Source organism: Tenrec ecaudatus, chromosome 9 (genome assembly GCF_050624435.1).
Source record: "Tenrec ecaudatus isolate mTenEca1 chromosome 9, mTenEca1.hap1, whole genome shotgun sequence".
NCBI lineage: Eukaryota > Metazoa > Chordata > Mammalia > Afrosoricida > Tenrecidae > Tenrec > Tenrec ecaudatus.
Genome location: NC_134538.1, coordinates 53,351,450 through 53,366,330, shown reverse-complemented (window position 1 = coordinate 53,366,330; position 14,881 = coordinate 53,351,450). Strand labels below are relative to the sequence as shown.

At 49.3% G+C, this 14,881-nt stretch overlaps 1 protein-coding gene and 1 non-coding gene across 5 annotated transcripts; both read left to right on the top strand.

Annotated features, from left to right (window-relative positions):
* The first annotated feature begins 2,257 nt into the window (after window positions 1–2,257).
* TBRG4 (transforming growth factor beta regulator 4) lies at window positions 2,258–14,881 on the top strand. 4 transcript variants are annotated; one of them, XM_075558125.1, is made up of 11 exons: window positions 2,258–2,336; window positions 3,819–4,285; window positions 8,676–8,999; window positions 9,808–9,979; window positions 10,290–10,447; window positions 11,102–11,212; window positions 12,399–12,543; window positions 12,856–13,101; window positions 13,403–13,514; window positions 13,622–13,736; window positions 14,576–14,881. In XM_075558125.1, the coding sequence occupies exons 2-11, from the start codon at window positions 3,872–3,874 to the stop codon at window positions 14,675–14,677; spliced, it is 1,899 nt and encodes a 632-aa protein (XP_075414240.1). In that variant the 5' UTR covers window positions 2,258–2,336; window positions 3,819–3,871; the 3' UTR covers window positions 14,678–14,881. The 4 variants fall into 4 exon arrangements, with proteins under 4 accessions (XP_075414240.1, XP_075414241.1, XP_075414239.1 ...); XM_075558126.1 differs by having other exon boundaries at window positions 2,308–2,336; window positions 3,768–4,285; XM_075558124.1 differs by lacking the exon at window positions 2,258–2,336 and adding an exon at window positions 2,501–2,629.
* On the top strand, window positions 10,054–10,185 carry LOC142457571 (small nucleolar RNA SNORA5). The gene has a single exon (XR_012786282.1). It is a non-coding gene; the product is annotated as a small nucleolar RNA SNORA5 (small nucleolar RNA).

Genomic DNA, 14,881 nt, shown 5'->3' with positions numbered 1-14,881 from the left:
AGTCACATCACTGTGAGGGGGGCATTGAGGTACTAAATATCTGGTGGTTCTGGGTCGCTTTCCACTGGACACCCACCACACCTGGTGTTCCCCCAAGGTCCAATGACTGCCCCTCCCACAGCCCCGGGGCAGTCACTCTTTGCTTCCTCTCCCATCTGAGAACCCCTGTGCCAAATCCAAGGTTGCAGGCAACCTCTAAGCAAGGCTCACTTCATTCAGCTAGGCCTCGACATTAAGTCCTTCTGGTGGAGCCCCTGAGTTATGCCATGCTACCTACAAGGTCAGCGCCCAAGGATATCATGGTGCTTAGTCCATGGAGTGGTTCACCAAGGGTTGTGTAGAAACATATTTGTAGTGTCTACCCAGATACATAAAATCTGGTCCATTGTGCTCCATGTTTAGCATCCCTTCCTGATGTGAGGCTACTTCAACCCAATGACCCACCATATTCGGCAAGAGAACTATCAGTGTCTCCTCCAAAATATAGAAGGTCCCTTCCCCTGGTCTTGGCTTGATTTTCTGGCAAAATTCTCCTTCCATTCCTGTGAGGGGTCCATTGGTTTGTCCCAGTCTTCTCTTGATGCTGTATAGCCTCAGTTGGATGGTCTTCTTTCATTTCCCCTGTCTTGAAGGACTGATCCCAGACCATTTGAGATCTCCTCCTTCAAGGTGACTCTAGAGGAATGTAAAAGGGAGGTGAGGTGACGTATGGGTCATGGCCAGTAGGTACCTTTTCCCCCTTTTGTTCAGGAATTGGTCCCTAATAATTAATTGGTGTTTCTCCTTATAGTAGTGGATTCGTACAATACTTGTCCTTTGTGATTGGCTTACTTCACTCAGCATAATGGTTTCTAGTTCCTTCCATGTGGTGTTTCATGCTTTCATCACTGTTTTTTTTAGGGATGCATAGTATTCCATTATGTGTATGTACCAGTTTCTTTATTCACTCTTCCACTGCTGGGTATTTGGACTGCTTGCAGTATCTTGCTATTGTGCTGCTATGAACATGGGAGAGCATACATCCACTCATGTGTCTCTTATTTCTTTCAGGTATATGCCTAATAGTGGTATTGCTAGATCATATGGGATTTCAATTCCCAGTTTCTTTAAGTAGGGACATATTGTTTTCCACAAGGGCTGTGTGTATTTACAAGTGCACCAACAGTTTCCACAAACTCACCAGCATTTGTTGTTTTCTGTTTGTTGGTTTTTATTAATTTGGGTTAATATTGTGGGTGTAAAGTGGTGTCTCATTGTGCTTTTAATTTGCATCTCCCTGATGGCTAGTGATCATAACCATTTGTTCATGTGTTTGTTAGCCATTTGTACTTCACTTTTGGTGAACTGTCTGTTCATGTCCTTTTCCCATTTCTAATTGGGTTGTATGTTATTTTCTTATTGAGCTGTTGTAGAGTTCTATATATTTTGGTAATGAACCCTTTGTCTCAATGTGTCGTTGGTAAATACTTAGGTATCTTCACTGCAGATGCAATCAAGGGACATGGACAAAATTTCAGGTTTTTGAAACTGCAGTTTCTAAGCAAATTGTGCTTCAGTTGGTGATGCAAAACTCTACTTGCAGTTCCCACTCTTAGAGCTAATCCATGCCAATAGGCGCACAGCCCATCACCTCCACCCCTCCACCAAGGTTGAAGGATACATGCATTTATAAGGGTAATTCTAGTTCTTCAGTCTCCACTTGGCTTCCCAATTTGCCACAGACCCTGACCCACCAAGTCCAAATACCTTGACACACACCCCACAGACCTGAAGTTTAGATTCTAAAGTTTAGAACCCACGACCATTGAGTTGATTCACACTCATAGCAACCCTACAGGTGGCTGGTGTGCATAGGATACCCAAGGCTGTAAATCTTCCTAGACGCCAACTACTGACCCACTGCTCCGCCAGGGCCTCCTCCCATGTCTGGTCCCCGTTTCTAGACCATCACGAGCTCTTCAATAGATCTTCGGCAGAAGCAATGATACATGAAATGACGCGGGTAAGGAAGAGAGGGAAGAGTTGAGGGGCAGGGGGAGAGCCCATTGACAATAGAGGTCTCCCAAGTTCTGTACGAACAGCTGTAGGCTACTAAACGGAAAGCGCACAGATGTTTTGGCTTTCGCGTCCAGATTGCTGTGTTCCGGTTTTTATTTTCCCCGCCCGCCTCTCGTTTCCCCTGTCTCAACAAGGATGGGATTGGCTGGGGAGAGGCAGAGGGCGTAACTTCCGGGAAGGCGGCGCTCGTCAAGGTGCACTTCCGGTCGTCGCTCTGAGTGACGTACCTTGCGTGCTGCGCCTCCTGGGCTGAGGGACGACGCAGGAGACAGATGGAGGTCAGCGCCGGTGCCTGTCCGAGCGGCGTAGGGGTCGGAGCGGGGGGAGGACGGGGGGAGGAATAGTAGCGAAGGCACCAAGTCGGGGCAGAGGGAAAAGACGAGGGCGGAGGGGGAGGGGGTAAAGGTGACGCGGCCGTGGGTCTGAACCTTCCGCCGCGAGCCGCCGTGGGTCCGTGCGCTCCGAGCGCTCCTCGTAGTGCGCACGCGCATGCCCTCCCAACCCCGCGACCGCCGCTGGCACCCTGAGCCTTCCGGGTGTTTTGTGTGGGGAACGCTGTGGCTTTGCAGAGGTCACTATTCCGAGTGGGCATTTGGCTTAAGCCAACGTTAGGCTTTAGTTAAACTTGTGAATGGGGTTTTTGCCAGGCTTCTATATGGTGGGAGAGGAAAGTCAGCCAGACAGCCGACTTTGCACACCTGGGATGGACGTGCACGGTCTATTCGGAATATTAGTGTGTTGGAGAGGAAGAGGGAAAAAAAACCTAAAAAAGTAATTGCGGACCTTATAGTGAAATGCTTTTTATGACCAGTTCAGGAGTTTTGCTTTTACAAGCGTTTTTGTGGTTTTTAAGTAAGCTGTTAGTGTAATCTGTCTTGGATTTTTTTCATGCCCACTTTTCTGCCCTTCATTCTTAAAATGCATCCAAAGAAGCAGTCGGATTTTGAATTATGTACCTTGGTTTCCAGGGTCAGCTAAATTTCAAGATTCCTCCCCCGTTTTCTATGCATGGCAGTGATTCTTAATCCCGGTTACCTTTGAACTAACAATACTTGTAATAATAGTATCTGTTGAGCTCGCCCTACAGAGATTCCCACCCACTTGTTCTTGGTTGAGTCCAAGAACCTGAGTCCTTAAATCACTATCTATCTTTTTTGAAACACAACCAAGCTTGAAAACGTCTAAGCCAAGCTGTAGTATTTCTGGGTTTTGGGTGGTGGCGGTGGCTCTGTATAGATTAAAACCACAAAATCGGTGCTTCCAGCCCTTAGGTGCTCCTCAGGTAAGGGATGAGGTTATCTTGTCTTCTCCCATTAGGGCTTGCAGCCTTAGTTAGGATCCCTATATAGGTAGTGTTGCTGTGAGTCAGCATTGACTTGATGGCAGTAAGTTTTTTTTGAGTTTTTCTTTTTTAAATACTGATTACCAAGGATCCCAGGTGGGGCTGTCAGGTAGGCATGGAACAACGAACCTCAAGATTGGTGGCACCATCCCCCTCCTGTGGAGGATGATGAAGCTGTTTGCTCCCATAAATATTACCCTCTCTGTGGTTTTTGAGAGTCAGACTTAATGCAGGGACAGTGGGTTTGCGCCAATTTAGCATCCTATTGAAATAGGTTCAGAAATGGTGACCATGTGGGTAGTCAGAGGAGACTTGAGTTGGTGTTATGGAGATAGTGACTGACTCATTTGTCATGTTTCTCTCTCAGTGAATTGGGAACTGCCCCTGCACCACACCCTTCTCTCCTTTTTCTCTTCAGTGTCTTGGAATCACTTCCTAGGAGTCTTTCCTTGCTGCAACCAAGGAGCCACCATGGCAGCTCACCTGATGAAGCGATGCACATGCCTCCTGAGAGAGGCCGCCCGGGTAGCCCCTGTTATGTCTCTAGCTGGCCGACTGCAACTCGCTGCGATGACCCAAAGGACTGTGACTTTCTCAGCTACCTCACCTAGTTCCTACTCCTCAGGTTCCTTGAGTGAACTTGTCGAAAAGGAACCAGTGTTTACACCCTACCCAGAGCACCAAGAGATAGACCAGCTAATTGAAAAAGCCACCAGACCAGAGGAGCTACTAGAAATACCTAGTGGTGGTCACCGCTTACACCAGAACCATGCTGCCCTCATCCTTATCCAGTTCTCGCGCTTGCTGTCTGAGAAGCCAGAGTTCAAAGCCTCTTTGATTCAGGATGCCCGATTTCAGCAACTTCTCCAACTTGCCAACAATCAGGTGGGTTCTAGAGTGTCATCTGGGAACTATTGACAAGAGGGAACTTTCTAGAGCAGCAGTTTTCAACCTGTGGGTCACTACCCCTTTGGGGGGTCTAACGACCTTTGACAGGGGTTGGCCAGTTCATAACAGTAGCAAAATTACAATTATGAAGTAACAATGAAAATAATGTTATGGTTGGGGGCTGAGCACAACATGAGGAGCTGCATTAAAGGGTCACGGCATTAGGAAGGTTGAGAACCACTGCTCTAGAGGCACTGAAGTCTGACGTACTATTCTCAGTAAATGTAAATGCTTATTTTGTTAGGAGTTCCACGATGTCTTGTTTTCATTTTTAATTTAGCATTTTGTGTGCTTCAAAATATTTTCATGTGTGCTCTTAATCCTCACAACAGCCTGTTAAAATGTCTCTCCTTATCTTACAGATAGGGGAACAGTAAACCACACCTGTTCACTGGCAGCAAATCTGGCTTTTTCCACTTCCCGTGGTTCTCTCTCACCTCCCCATAGTTTATTTGGAGCACTGGTGGCATGGTGGTGACACATTGGGCTGGATTCAGCAGTTTGAAACCACTAGCTGCTCCTCAGAAGAAAGATGGGGCTTCTACTCCCATAAAGAGTTAGTCTCAGAAACTCACAAAGGCAATTCTACCCTGTCCTAAAAGAATCGGCATCAACTTGATGGCAGTGAGTTTGGTTCGGATAGCTGATTTGGAGAGTAACATAAGGCCACATATTTGGGTTTGAAAACCTTCAAGCATATGTAAAGTTTTTTTTTGGGGGGGGGGGTGGAGTCGGTGACCATGAGGATGCATATCTGGAGAAAGGTATTTCATAGGCTGGACTTGTACTAATCCTCCTCAAATGTTTAATGAGGGCTGAACATTATTCTCAGAGCTAGCGTAGAGGCAGCGGACACCCCTGATGGAAGATTCCGGGAACTCAGCTGGGGAAGGGAGTTAAATAGCCTTGATCGAATACATAAAAGATGACCTTGGAGAGGAAAGGAGACTAGCTGTCTAAGCGGGTGGCTGGGAGACTATGGGCAGAACTGAACTTCTGAGAGGTCAGTTTCTGCTTCATTCCTGCAGGTTCTTGCCCAGGGCTTTGTAGGTTTGCTAGACTATTGAAGGAGTCTGTGTTGCACAGTGGAGTTAGGAAGCCCCTGTTGTGCTATCATTGACCCTCATTCACAAGGTATTCATGGAAGAGAGTGTTGAGCCTTACGTCATCACAGGTGCTCAAGCATTGAAGCCAGATACCTGTTTTTAGGGATGGTAAAAAGAATTGAGGACCAAGGAATTAGAGTCAGTGTTTGTCTAACTTCAAGTTATAGAATCCATAGAGGGACACATAGAGAGTTTGGCACTAGCTTTTAAAGTAGTATGGAAAACATAATGTGATGTTGAGATACAGTAAATTCAGTACCTTCCCCCTTCCTCTCCAACTCTTCAAGCACCTTTACTGTTTACAGCTAGAGGAGTCAGTAGGTGTTAGGAGTTTCAGTGCCTCCAGGAGGGGTGGAGTTAGGCTGACGCAGTATGATGGAGCCAGTGCCTGGTCTCAGGTGCTCTTGATTCAGACTATGCCTATTTTACTGTGTGGGGCCTTTGCGTGGAGGGTGGGGGGGGTCTCAGCCGTAAGACTCCTGCTAGCTGTTGGCATCATGGGCCTGTATTTCTCTGGGGCCGGGATCGCTCAGGGCAATGGGAGCTATCTTACGGAGGTGAAACTAAGTGCTTGTTTTGCACTACCTGCTTGCAAATTCCGTTTCTACCCTACCCAGACTTCAGTGAACCTCATCTTGCTAAATGTTTGCTATATATGTGAAGTGAGCAAGATGCACCTGCATGAATGTTGGTTTGTTCGATGTATAAACGCTAAGAAGAATGCCTAGCATTTATTAAAAGCCCATTTAGATGTGATTTTGAAGACCACAGCAGGTAGGCAGCTTGCTTATGCTTAGGATGGCTATGAATTTGTTAATAAGCAGGGCATCTTTTTATTATTTTATTGGAAGCTCTTACAGATGTCATAACATTCCATAATTCAAACAGATCAACTATAGTTGTACAATTGTTACTACCATCTGTTCCAAAACATTTTCTTAGAGATCAGCTCCTCTTTATCGCCCTCCCTCCCCACCCTTCCCCAGGAATCCTTGTTATTATTGTCATATATTATTATTTTATATGTATATTAGCCCTATCTCACCCTATCCAATATATCCATTCACCCACAATTCTGTTATTCACTCCCCTCAAGTGGCATACAGTCGGCATTGCTATCAGCTGTCCCAGTGATGTTTCTGAAGGGTCATCCATCTTGGCATTCCTGCATAGAGCGTTCTTAATTATACATATGAACATAGGTAGGTCTGACAGGGTTAACGAGGTGAAACATAAGCCTTAATAGTAAGGCGGGGAAATATTAAAGAACCAGTGGATAGTTGTGCTACACTGCACCCTCATCCACCCCACCCTCCGCACAGACCCTCTGTGAGGGTCTGTCCACTTGTCTTGCAAGTGAGTTTTGGGTCTCCACTTTGTCCACACTCCTTCACATCAATTTGATTGCTTGTTTTTGAACTTAGGATAACCATTCCTGTCAACACCTCACAATCAGCAGGCTGCTATGTTTCCATGTGGGCTTTGTTGCTTCCCTGCTGGATGGCCGCTTGTTTGACTACAAGCCTTTAAGACCCCAGATGCTATATCTTTTAATAGCCAGGTACCATCAACTTTCTTCCCATTTGCTTATGCACCCATTTTGTCTTAAGCAATTGTCAGGAAGGTAAGTATCATGCAGTGCCACATTGTTAGAACCATTCTTGTACTTGGGTGAGATTTTAATAGAGGCCTAAAGTCCAGTTGCTTCCTTATTGTATTTACATATATGTACTTATAAAGACAAATATACTTACATTTGTATAATTACATATTTTTATATCTATATACCTACATTTATAAATTTTTGCTTCTTTCCTCTTTCTGTTTTCTTTCCTCCTATCCCACCATCATGCTTACCCATCGTTCACCTCTCAGTAATTCCTCTCAGACACTTTTTGATATATTAAACCTGACCAGGAATGCTACACCCTCCTCCTCACTGTCAACTTTAAAACCCTTGCTATTCCTCTGTCCCTGTCATTACAGACTCCCACTCACCACCCCCTGCCTCCTCTCGTCCCCAACACCTCCATCCCACTCCTGCAGAACCATCGGTCCCGTCATTGTCTCCATGGGTTGCTTATCCTGGCTGTCTTCTATAAATAGAGAAGCAAAGAGAAAGACCATATAAGTAGTTCCAAGTCTAACTAATACCTGGATGCAGAGTAGTCGAGTATCTCTGTTAAATTGCAAGCAGAACTTGCTATCATCCCTCAGCCAGATTCCCGTTCAGGGTTCCATATCCTGGGACCCGCTTACCTAACAGCACTTAAATACCCTTTCAGTCCTCAGCATTCATGCCTGATAGGTGCACGCCCTGCAGTCAAGGGTGGAACGGTCTAGTGCCCGCACCCCATCAGACCTTTAGAGTTTCAGTGTGGCCCCCTTGTGAGTAACCCCCAGCCAGTTCGGGTGAGGTGCCAGGTGCTGAGTGGGGCATCTTTTCAGCTTGCTGCTATTTGACATGCCCAAGCGCTTTTCTGCCAGGATTTCTGCAAACCACAGAGCTGGCCTGGCCTCCTTTGCATCTTTTGACTAGTAGTAGCCTGTGAGCTTGGTTTCTTCAGGCACACATGTCAGGAAACAGTCTGTTTCACTGCCCTTGGGCACTAAGCTTGCTGTAGAAGAATGTCAACAGCTCTGCTTTAATGAAGCAATTGCATTCCTAAGAAACTCAGCACCAGAAACTGCCTTGTGATTATTTTGTTGCAGAAAACGAGCTGCTCAGATTCTAATGAACAAGTTACTGTCTTGAAGAAAAGGTAACAATTTTAACTGTCCTTGGAAGCAAAGATAATAGAGGATTAACTAAAGAACCATGATTGCTTCCTTATATGGCATTTAATTCACACTCAGATACGCTTTTAGTCTCATCCATCACATATCAGATTCATATTGGAAAGTCTGCACTTTTTCAGAGTTTATGATTGTAAGCAGTAGGAAATAACTGGCCAACCTGGGCAGAAATGGGGTTATCTTGGAGACTGGCGAACCTGGCTAAGAACATAGGCCTCCGGAGAGACTGGCAGAGGATCTCCTCAGGGAGCAGCCTGACGTGGGCCCTGTGAGCGGTGCCTACGTTAAAATGACAGAACCGAGCACTCGTCTCTGATGTCTGAGAAACAGTCCGAGCAGGGCTTCCTGGCTCTCTGCATCCTGTGTCGTGAAACCGTGCAGATCACGTCAAAGGTGGGACCTCCTCGGTTTGCTTTCCTCTGCAGATAACGTCGGTCTGGCACGGGACCCTTGTGAAGTTGCTACGAAGCCTCTATTCACTGGCACTCCCTCGGGCCTCCAAGGAGCTGCAGTCAGTGGAGCAGGAGGTCCGGTGGCGAATGCGGAGGCTCAAATACAAGCATCTGGCCTTCCTGGCTGAGACCAGCACCACCTACATGCAGGAGCGGGACTCCAGGGAGCTGCTGGCCGAGCTGCTTGTGAACCTGGAGAGACGCTGGGCGGAAATTGAAGATGGTCGCACATTGGTGGCCCTCATGATGAAAGTGGGCCACCTCTCAGAGCCACTGATGAACCGTCTGGAAGACAAGGTACTAGACTGAAGAAGGGGGCCCACCTTTGTCACCTTCCCTCCTTCCAAGCTCTAGAACTACCTCTGGGGTCGAGAAAAGGTCTAGGTCTGTTGTGTCCACTGGCCAAAGGCCTTATGTGTGTGGTGAGGGCTGAGGCCTGGAAACCCTGCCCCTGCAGGTACCAGCAAGGTCACCCTGGTGGAGAAACGAAGCTAGCACCTGTGGAGACTGCTTCTCCATCTCTGGAGAGCTGGAGCCCAAACGCTGAGGACAGCAGCAGGAATAAGCCCTCTAAGCCCAGCGCACTCCTCAGAGGAGTGCTGTGGACCGAATCTGAACCCTTGGAACTGTGTTACCACTTAACACATGCTATAGCCTTATCCCACTCTTAGGGGTTGCGGATGGCAGGTCACTCCTTAAATAACACAAAGCAGGATTGGCCAGTACCAGGTCCTCGGATTTCCTAGGTTCTAATTAAAACTTTCTTAGAGGTCAGTGTGTCACACACACACACACAGCTTCATTTCCTGTTCTACCTACTTCAAGGGCTAGCTTGATGCTGCTGGCACACCAAGTTCTCTAACTTAAGCCCCGAGTTCCCGTTCCTCTGGCCTAGGGATTAGTAGGTTATAGACACGGCCCTAGGTACAGGAGATACCTGGGGTGTGGATACGAAGCAGGCCCTGCATGGGTGGCCTGTGTTGAATAAGCTCAGGCCCAGTTGCTGTCTCGCAGGGGCTACACTGGATGGGACCCTTGCCCCCAGCTCTTCCCTGGCATCTCAGGCAATCAAGCTGACTCCTGCGTACATGGCTGTGGTTAACAGTGCCTGGAGCTGGTGGAACAGTTTGGCCCTGATGATCTGCGAAAGGTGCTGTTGACTCTGGCAGTACAGAATCGTAGGTCGGTGCCTTTGCTGCGGGCCATCTCCTATCACCTGGTTCAGAAACCCTTTACCCTGACGAAAGGCATCTTGATGGACCTGGCTTATGCCTATGGTGAGCCCTTGACATTGGCGAGGGGGTGGGCTGGGGTGGGGTGGGGTTTTCTGACCATATTTGGCTGGGCGGGGAAGCTGTATCAAATTCAGTGCCTGCCTCACCCATGGCAGGCACTGGCCCAAACGGCTGACATAGAAACACTGTAACTCATGGCCCTGTTTTTCTGTCCTGAAACTCAGGAATACATTTTGTTACAGACACCAAGCTTCTAGGTCTCGAGAGAGTAGTGTAATTACGAAGTGAGGAAGACTGGTGGGCCTTTTAGCTACTACCCCTGGTAAACTGTTGTGGTCTGCTCTGTCCAAAGGTAAACTCGGCTTCCATCAGACCCAGATATTCCAGCGATTGACAGCCGATCTGCTGCCCCATGTGTCCAGCTTGACGCACAGTGAGGTGGCCCGATGCTGCAAATCCTTGGCCTTCGTCAAGTGTTTGAATCTGCCTCTGTTTGAAGCCATTGCCCAGGTGAGCTGAGGCTGGCAGGCTCCTGACAGGTGGGAGGACACAAGTACTGAGGGCTGACTCCCACTCAGAAGGAAGCAGAACTAGTCTGAAAAGGCTCAGTTATGGCAAATACATTGAACTCTCCATGTATTTTTAAAGTGATGTTCACACTGAACGTCATAAGCATACCGTCTTTGGATCACTGTAACCTGTGACAACAGTTCTGGATCCCTCGTGGGCAGGGTCTGAAAGGCCCGGTGTGATAAAACATGTACATTGAGGTTGAGAGTCCCCTTCCTCTGTTCCTTAAAGCAGCCCCTCCTGAAAGTAACCATTGTGGGGGTTGTACAAAATGGGTGTCTGTTGCTGGCAGTGGGCTGCTGACCCCCGCTGAGGGAGACAGGTCCTAGGGCACCTGAAAGCAAAGACCCGGTGTTTCTGAACACCCCATAATAGCATGTGCTAGTAACCTGGGTGGATGTTAATCTGACATGCAACACACAGGCTTGGTTTAAGTTACCTTCCTACCGAGGAGCACATGGGACGGTGTGGGACAGCCGAGGTGCTGACAGCCAGCCCAGGCCGCTCCAACTTGAAACAGGACAGAACATAAGTGAGAAAGTGCTCAGCATGGAGCCATTTTTCTTTCCTTTGCCTTCCTGACCCTGACCTTAGCACATCTCGAACAAAGCCCAGGACATCCCCCTGCTGCATCTGTGCAATGTGGTCCTAGCTTTCGCGCGGCTGAACTTCCATCCGGAGCAGGAAGATCGGTTCTTCAGTCTGGTACAGTGTCTTTGCTTACCTTTTCCTGTTCCTTAGCCTCCTTCCTGCCAGCTTCTTGAGGACAGTATGGAGATAGTGGAGGGAGAATGGCAAGTGTGTGCACTGCCTAGGGCAGGGAGGAAAGGGGCAGAGTTGGCTGAGACCACGGCATCCCTGGGATTGTTGACAGACAACAATGGTCTATAGGAGAGGCAGGGGTGGGGGTGGGAGATACGGAGGGTGAGGGAGGTGGGGGAAGCAAGCAGTGAATGTGGGAGGGTAGCGAGCACTCCCTGGAATCCCTGGTGATGACAACTCATTTTAAAAGTTATTTAACCATGGGGCCGGGGGTAGAGAAAATGCTCTAAAATTGATTGTGGTGATGATTGTTTACCTCTTCTTGATATTGAACTTTTGAATTGTGTGATGTGTGGATTAAGTGTCAGTAAAACTTTTTTTAATGGTCTTGGGAGGCCCCCCCATGCATAAATCCAGACCTAACAGCTATGGTAGGTTAAAAGTAATGACAGGCCAGGAAGGGCAAGGCCAGATCTGCCTGCGAGGGAAAATTGGGCTAGTCAGGGTTGGGGTATCTTTTGTCTAAAGCGTTGATGATCCACTTCAAAGACACACCGGAAAATGCTCCGGTCCTGTATGTGCACTGGGGAAGAGCGCTGTTGGTGAGGGCTAGGGTTGTGTGCAGGTCTGGCGCAGTTCCCCGAAGCGACCAGTAGTGGGTGTTCTATACTGGGCATCCCTGTGCCCATCTCCCTGCAGCATTCTTTACCATCTGCTGCTGCTTGCTATGCTCTGGTTCCTCTCAGAGACTGTTCCGCCTTTGCCCCAGGTACCCACCTAGGAGAAATTACTGGGGAAGTGGTTTTGCGGCTTAGGCGCCTGCTGAGAATGAGATTGGCAAAGCCTAGCTAAATGCCCGCATCAGACAGCACTGCCTTATTTTCTGGATCGGGAAAGGATCCAGTGCTCCAAACGTGTGGAAGAGTTCTTGTACCTCCCATCCTAGAGTGCTCTAATCCGCACATGCGCGCGCACAGGTGCCATTTGACCTGGGCACTGCCTCTCCCAGCTCACGGCCAACCCTCTGGCCTCTGTGTAACTACTTTAAGGTAGTGCTGACTGTTGTCTTCCAGGACATGTGCAGGCCCCTGAGCAGAGTCTGCTTTCCTCACCCTTACCCTGTCATTAGGTGCACAAGAAGCTTGCATCAGAACTGGCAGGCCTGAGCCCTGCTCTGCAGGTAGATGTGGTATGGGCCTTGTGTGTGCTACAGCAGGTCCAGGAAATAGAGCTGCGAACTGTCCTCTCTTCCGGATTGCACACCCAGTTTCTAGGTAAGTTGAGGAGAAGTATGTACAGGAGCATCACTCTTCTCCTTTAGTGCTGTGAGCTCCTGCCACCAGGACAGCGAGTCTATCAGGTTCGGCTATAGAACAGTGAGAGACTGTCAGGGCTCCCCTTCAAGGTGGATTCCCCTCGCCCTCTCCCTGGAAGGGACCAACCACCTGACCCAATCCGGGTGGGGCTCGGGCTCTGAGGTGCTGCTTTCCCTCCTACTTGGGCCCTCCTCCACTCCCGCACCCAGGGTCCTTGGAATAGCAGCAATGTGGCATGGTGATTTTTCTCACTCTTCTCTGGCCCCTTAGATTGCAAGGCTCCTAAGGATCAGAATACCTTTCAGAAGCTTCTGCACATCAACGCCACGGCCCAGCTGGAACACCCCGAGTACACGAGCCCCCTTTTGCCAGACTTGGCCTTGGTTCCCAGGTCGACAGCCCTTGACAAGAAGGTGACCCCCCTGCAGAAGGAGCTTCAGGAGACCCTAAAGGGGCTGCTGGGTAGTACCGACAAGGGCTGCTTTGAAGTAGACACACAGTATGGCTGGGTTCTGGGTAAGGACTCCCGTCTGGTTGGTTTAGGGGCCCATTCTCCCTGAGATTCCCAGCCCTACAGTCCCCAAATGGCCAGCTGGGGGCCTCACCCCTCTTCCTGTTGTTACAGACAGCAGGGAAGATGCAACACATTCACTGACTCCCCCCTTTCTGGGCTCTCTTAGGCCAGGTGACTGGGACCACTGTGGCTGTGTACCCATGCTCACATTGCATCTCCCTGGGTTTGGCCCATCCGTGGGAGGGCAGAGGCTGGGAAGGCTTTTATCCTAGCTGTTCACCAAGTGGGTCTTACTCCCTTCAGATGCTGAGGTACTGCTGGACCCTGAAGGCCAGTTTCTTCCCCTGAGGGACTTTGCTGCTCCTCATCTTGCCCAGTCACCAAGGAGCCAGCCACTGCCCTCTGGAGCTAAGAGGTAGGTGACCAGAGACCACTGCTTGTGGTCCCCATGAGTGCCATGGCAGCTCTGCCACTCTGGGAGGATGATGTAAGCAGTCATCAGTGCCTTCCTCCTCTTCCCAGGCTGGCCTTCCTGAGATGGGAATTCTCCAACTTCAATAGCCGGAGCAAAGACTTACTGGGTCGCTTCTTCATGAAGCGACGCCACATGCTGGCTGCTGGTTTCCTGGTCATCGATGTGAGTACCTGAGAGGGCAGGGTCTGAGTGACCAGTACTGCAGTGAGAGGAGCTCTCTGGGTGCAGGCACTGGCGGGTGCCCAGCCCACCCCCTCCTGCTGCTAGCCCCTATTTGATGACTTTGCATCTCATCCCTCCTTCCTCAGGCTGGGCTTCAAGCATAAGCCTGGTCACCAGTCCTTCTCTTCCCAAGATTATGGTCAGGACAGTGCTCAGGCTGGTTTGTCTTCTAAGGTAGGCAGTCCGGAGGCTCCTCATTTACAGATGAGAGAATGAGGCTCAGAAGGATCCTGGGCTTTTTCCCAAGGTTACACAGCTCTTCAGTAACAGAGTGGATCTTCAAGTCCAGTTCGTTTGTCTCTGTGTCTCTGCTTTTGAGAAAGGTGCAATTGGCCAGACCGCTGTGTGACTGGCCCAGAACTTGTTGGGTTCTGATCCAGGAGTCGAAGGACAGACTCGTTCATAAGTCATGTGCTAGAGCCGCCGCTTCTCTCTCCACTGGGCCTAGACCAGCATCAGCGCCCTGCTATAACGTGCACTTTCCACCAAGTCTCCACGCGACATTGGGTGGTGGTTCCTACTTTACAACCTTTTGAAACTTCAAACACCTGTCTTAGTCCCTCCGTGCTGTCTAGCGTGCTGCTGTGTGGCACCCACCCAGTCAGGGGCTTCCCCCCTAATAGCTGCGGTCCTTCGGGACTTGGAGACAAAGTCTTACAGTCCCCCAATAAGCGCTGATTGGGAAAAGACCCGGGGGAAGAGGAACAAATGGGACCCCTGGCAGGGGAGTGGTCAGTTGATGAGGAATCCCAGCCTGCTCTTTGCTGTCTCTGTACCAGGTTCCTTACTATGAGTGGCTGGACCTCAAGTCTGAATGGCAGAAAGGTGCCTACCTCAAGGACAAGATGCGCAAAGCTGTGGCAGAGGACCTGGCCAAATGACCCCATCCCGTCAGCATGGACTGCATGCCAGCACTTCATTGTGGTTTCCTCAGAAGCCTAGCCATGGGCGCTAGACTCCAGGGAAAAGATCTCCCTTCAGGCTGAGCCTTCATAGTACAGAACTTTGGCCAGCAGCTCTGAGGGATGGGTTTTCCTCAAGTGAATAATAAATGTTTAATTTTGGTGTCCCCCACCAATAGGGTA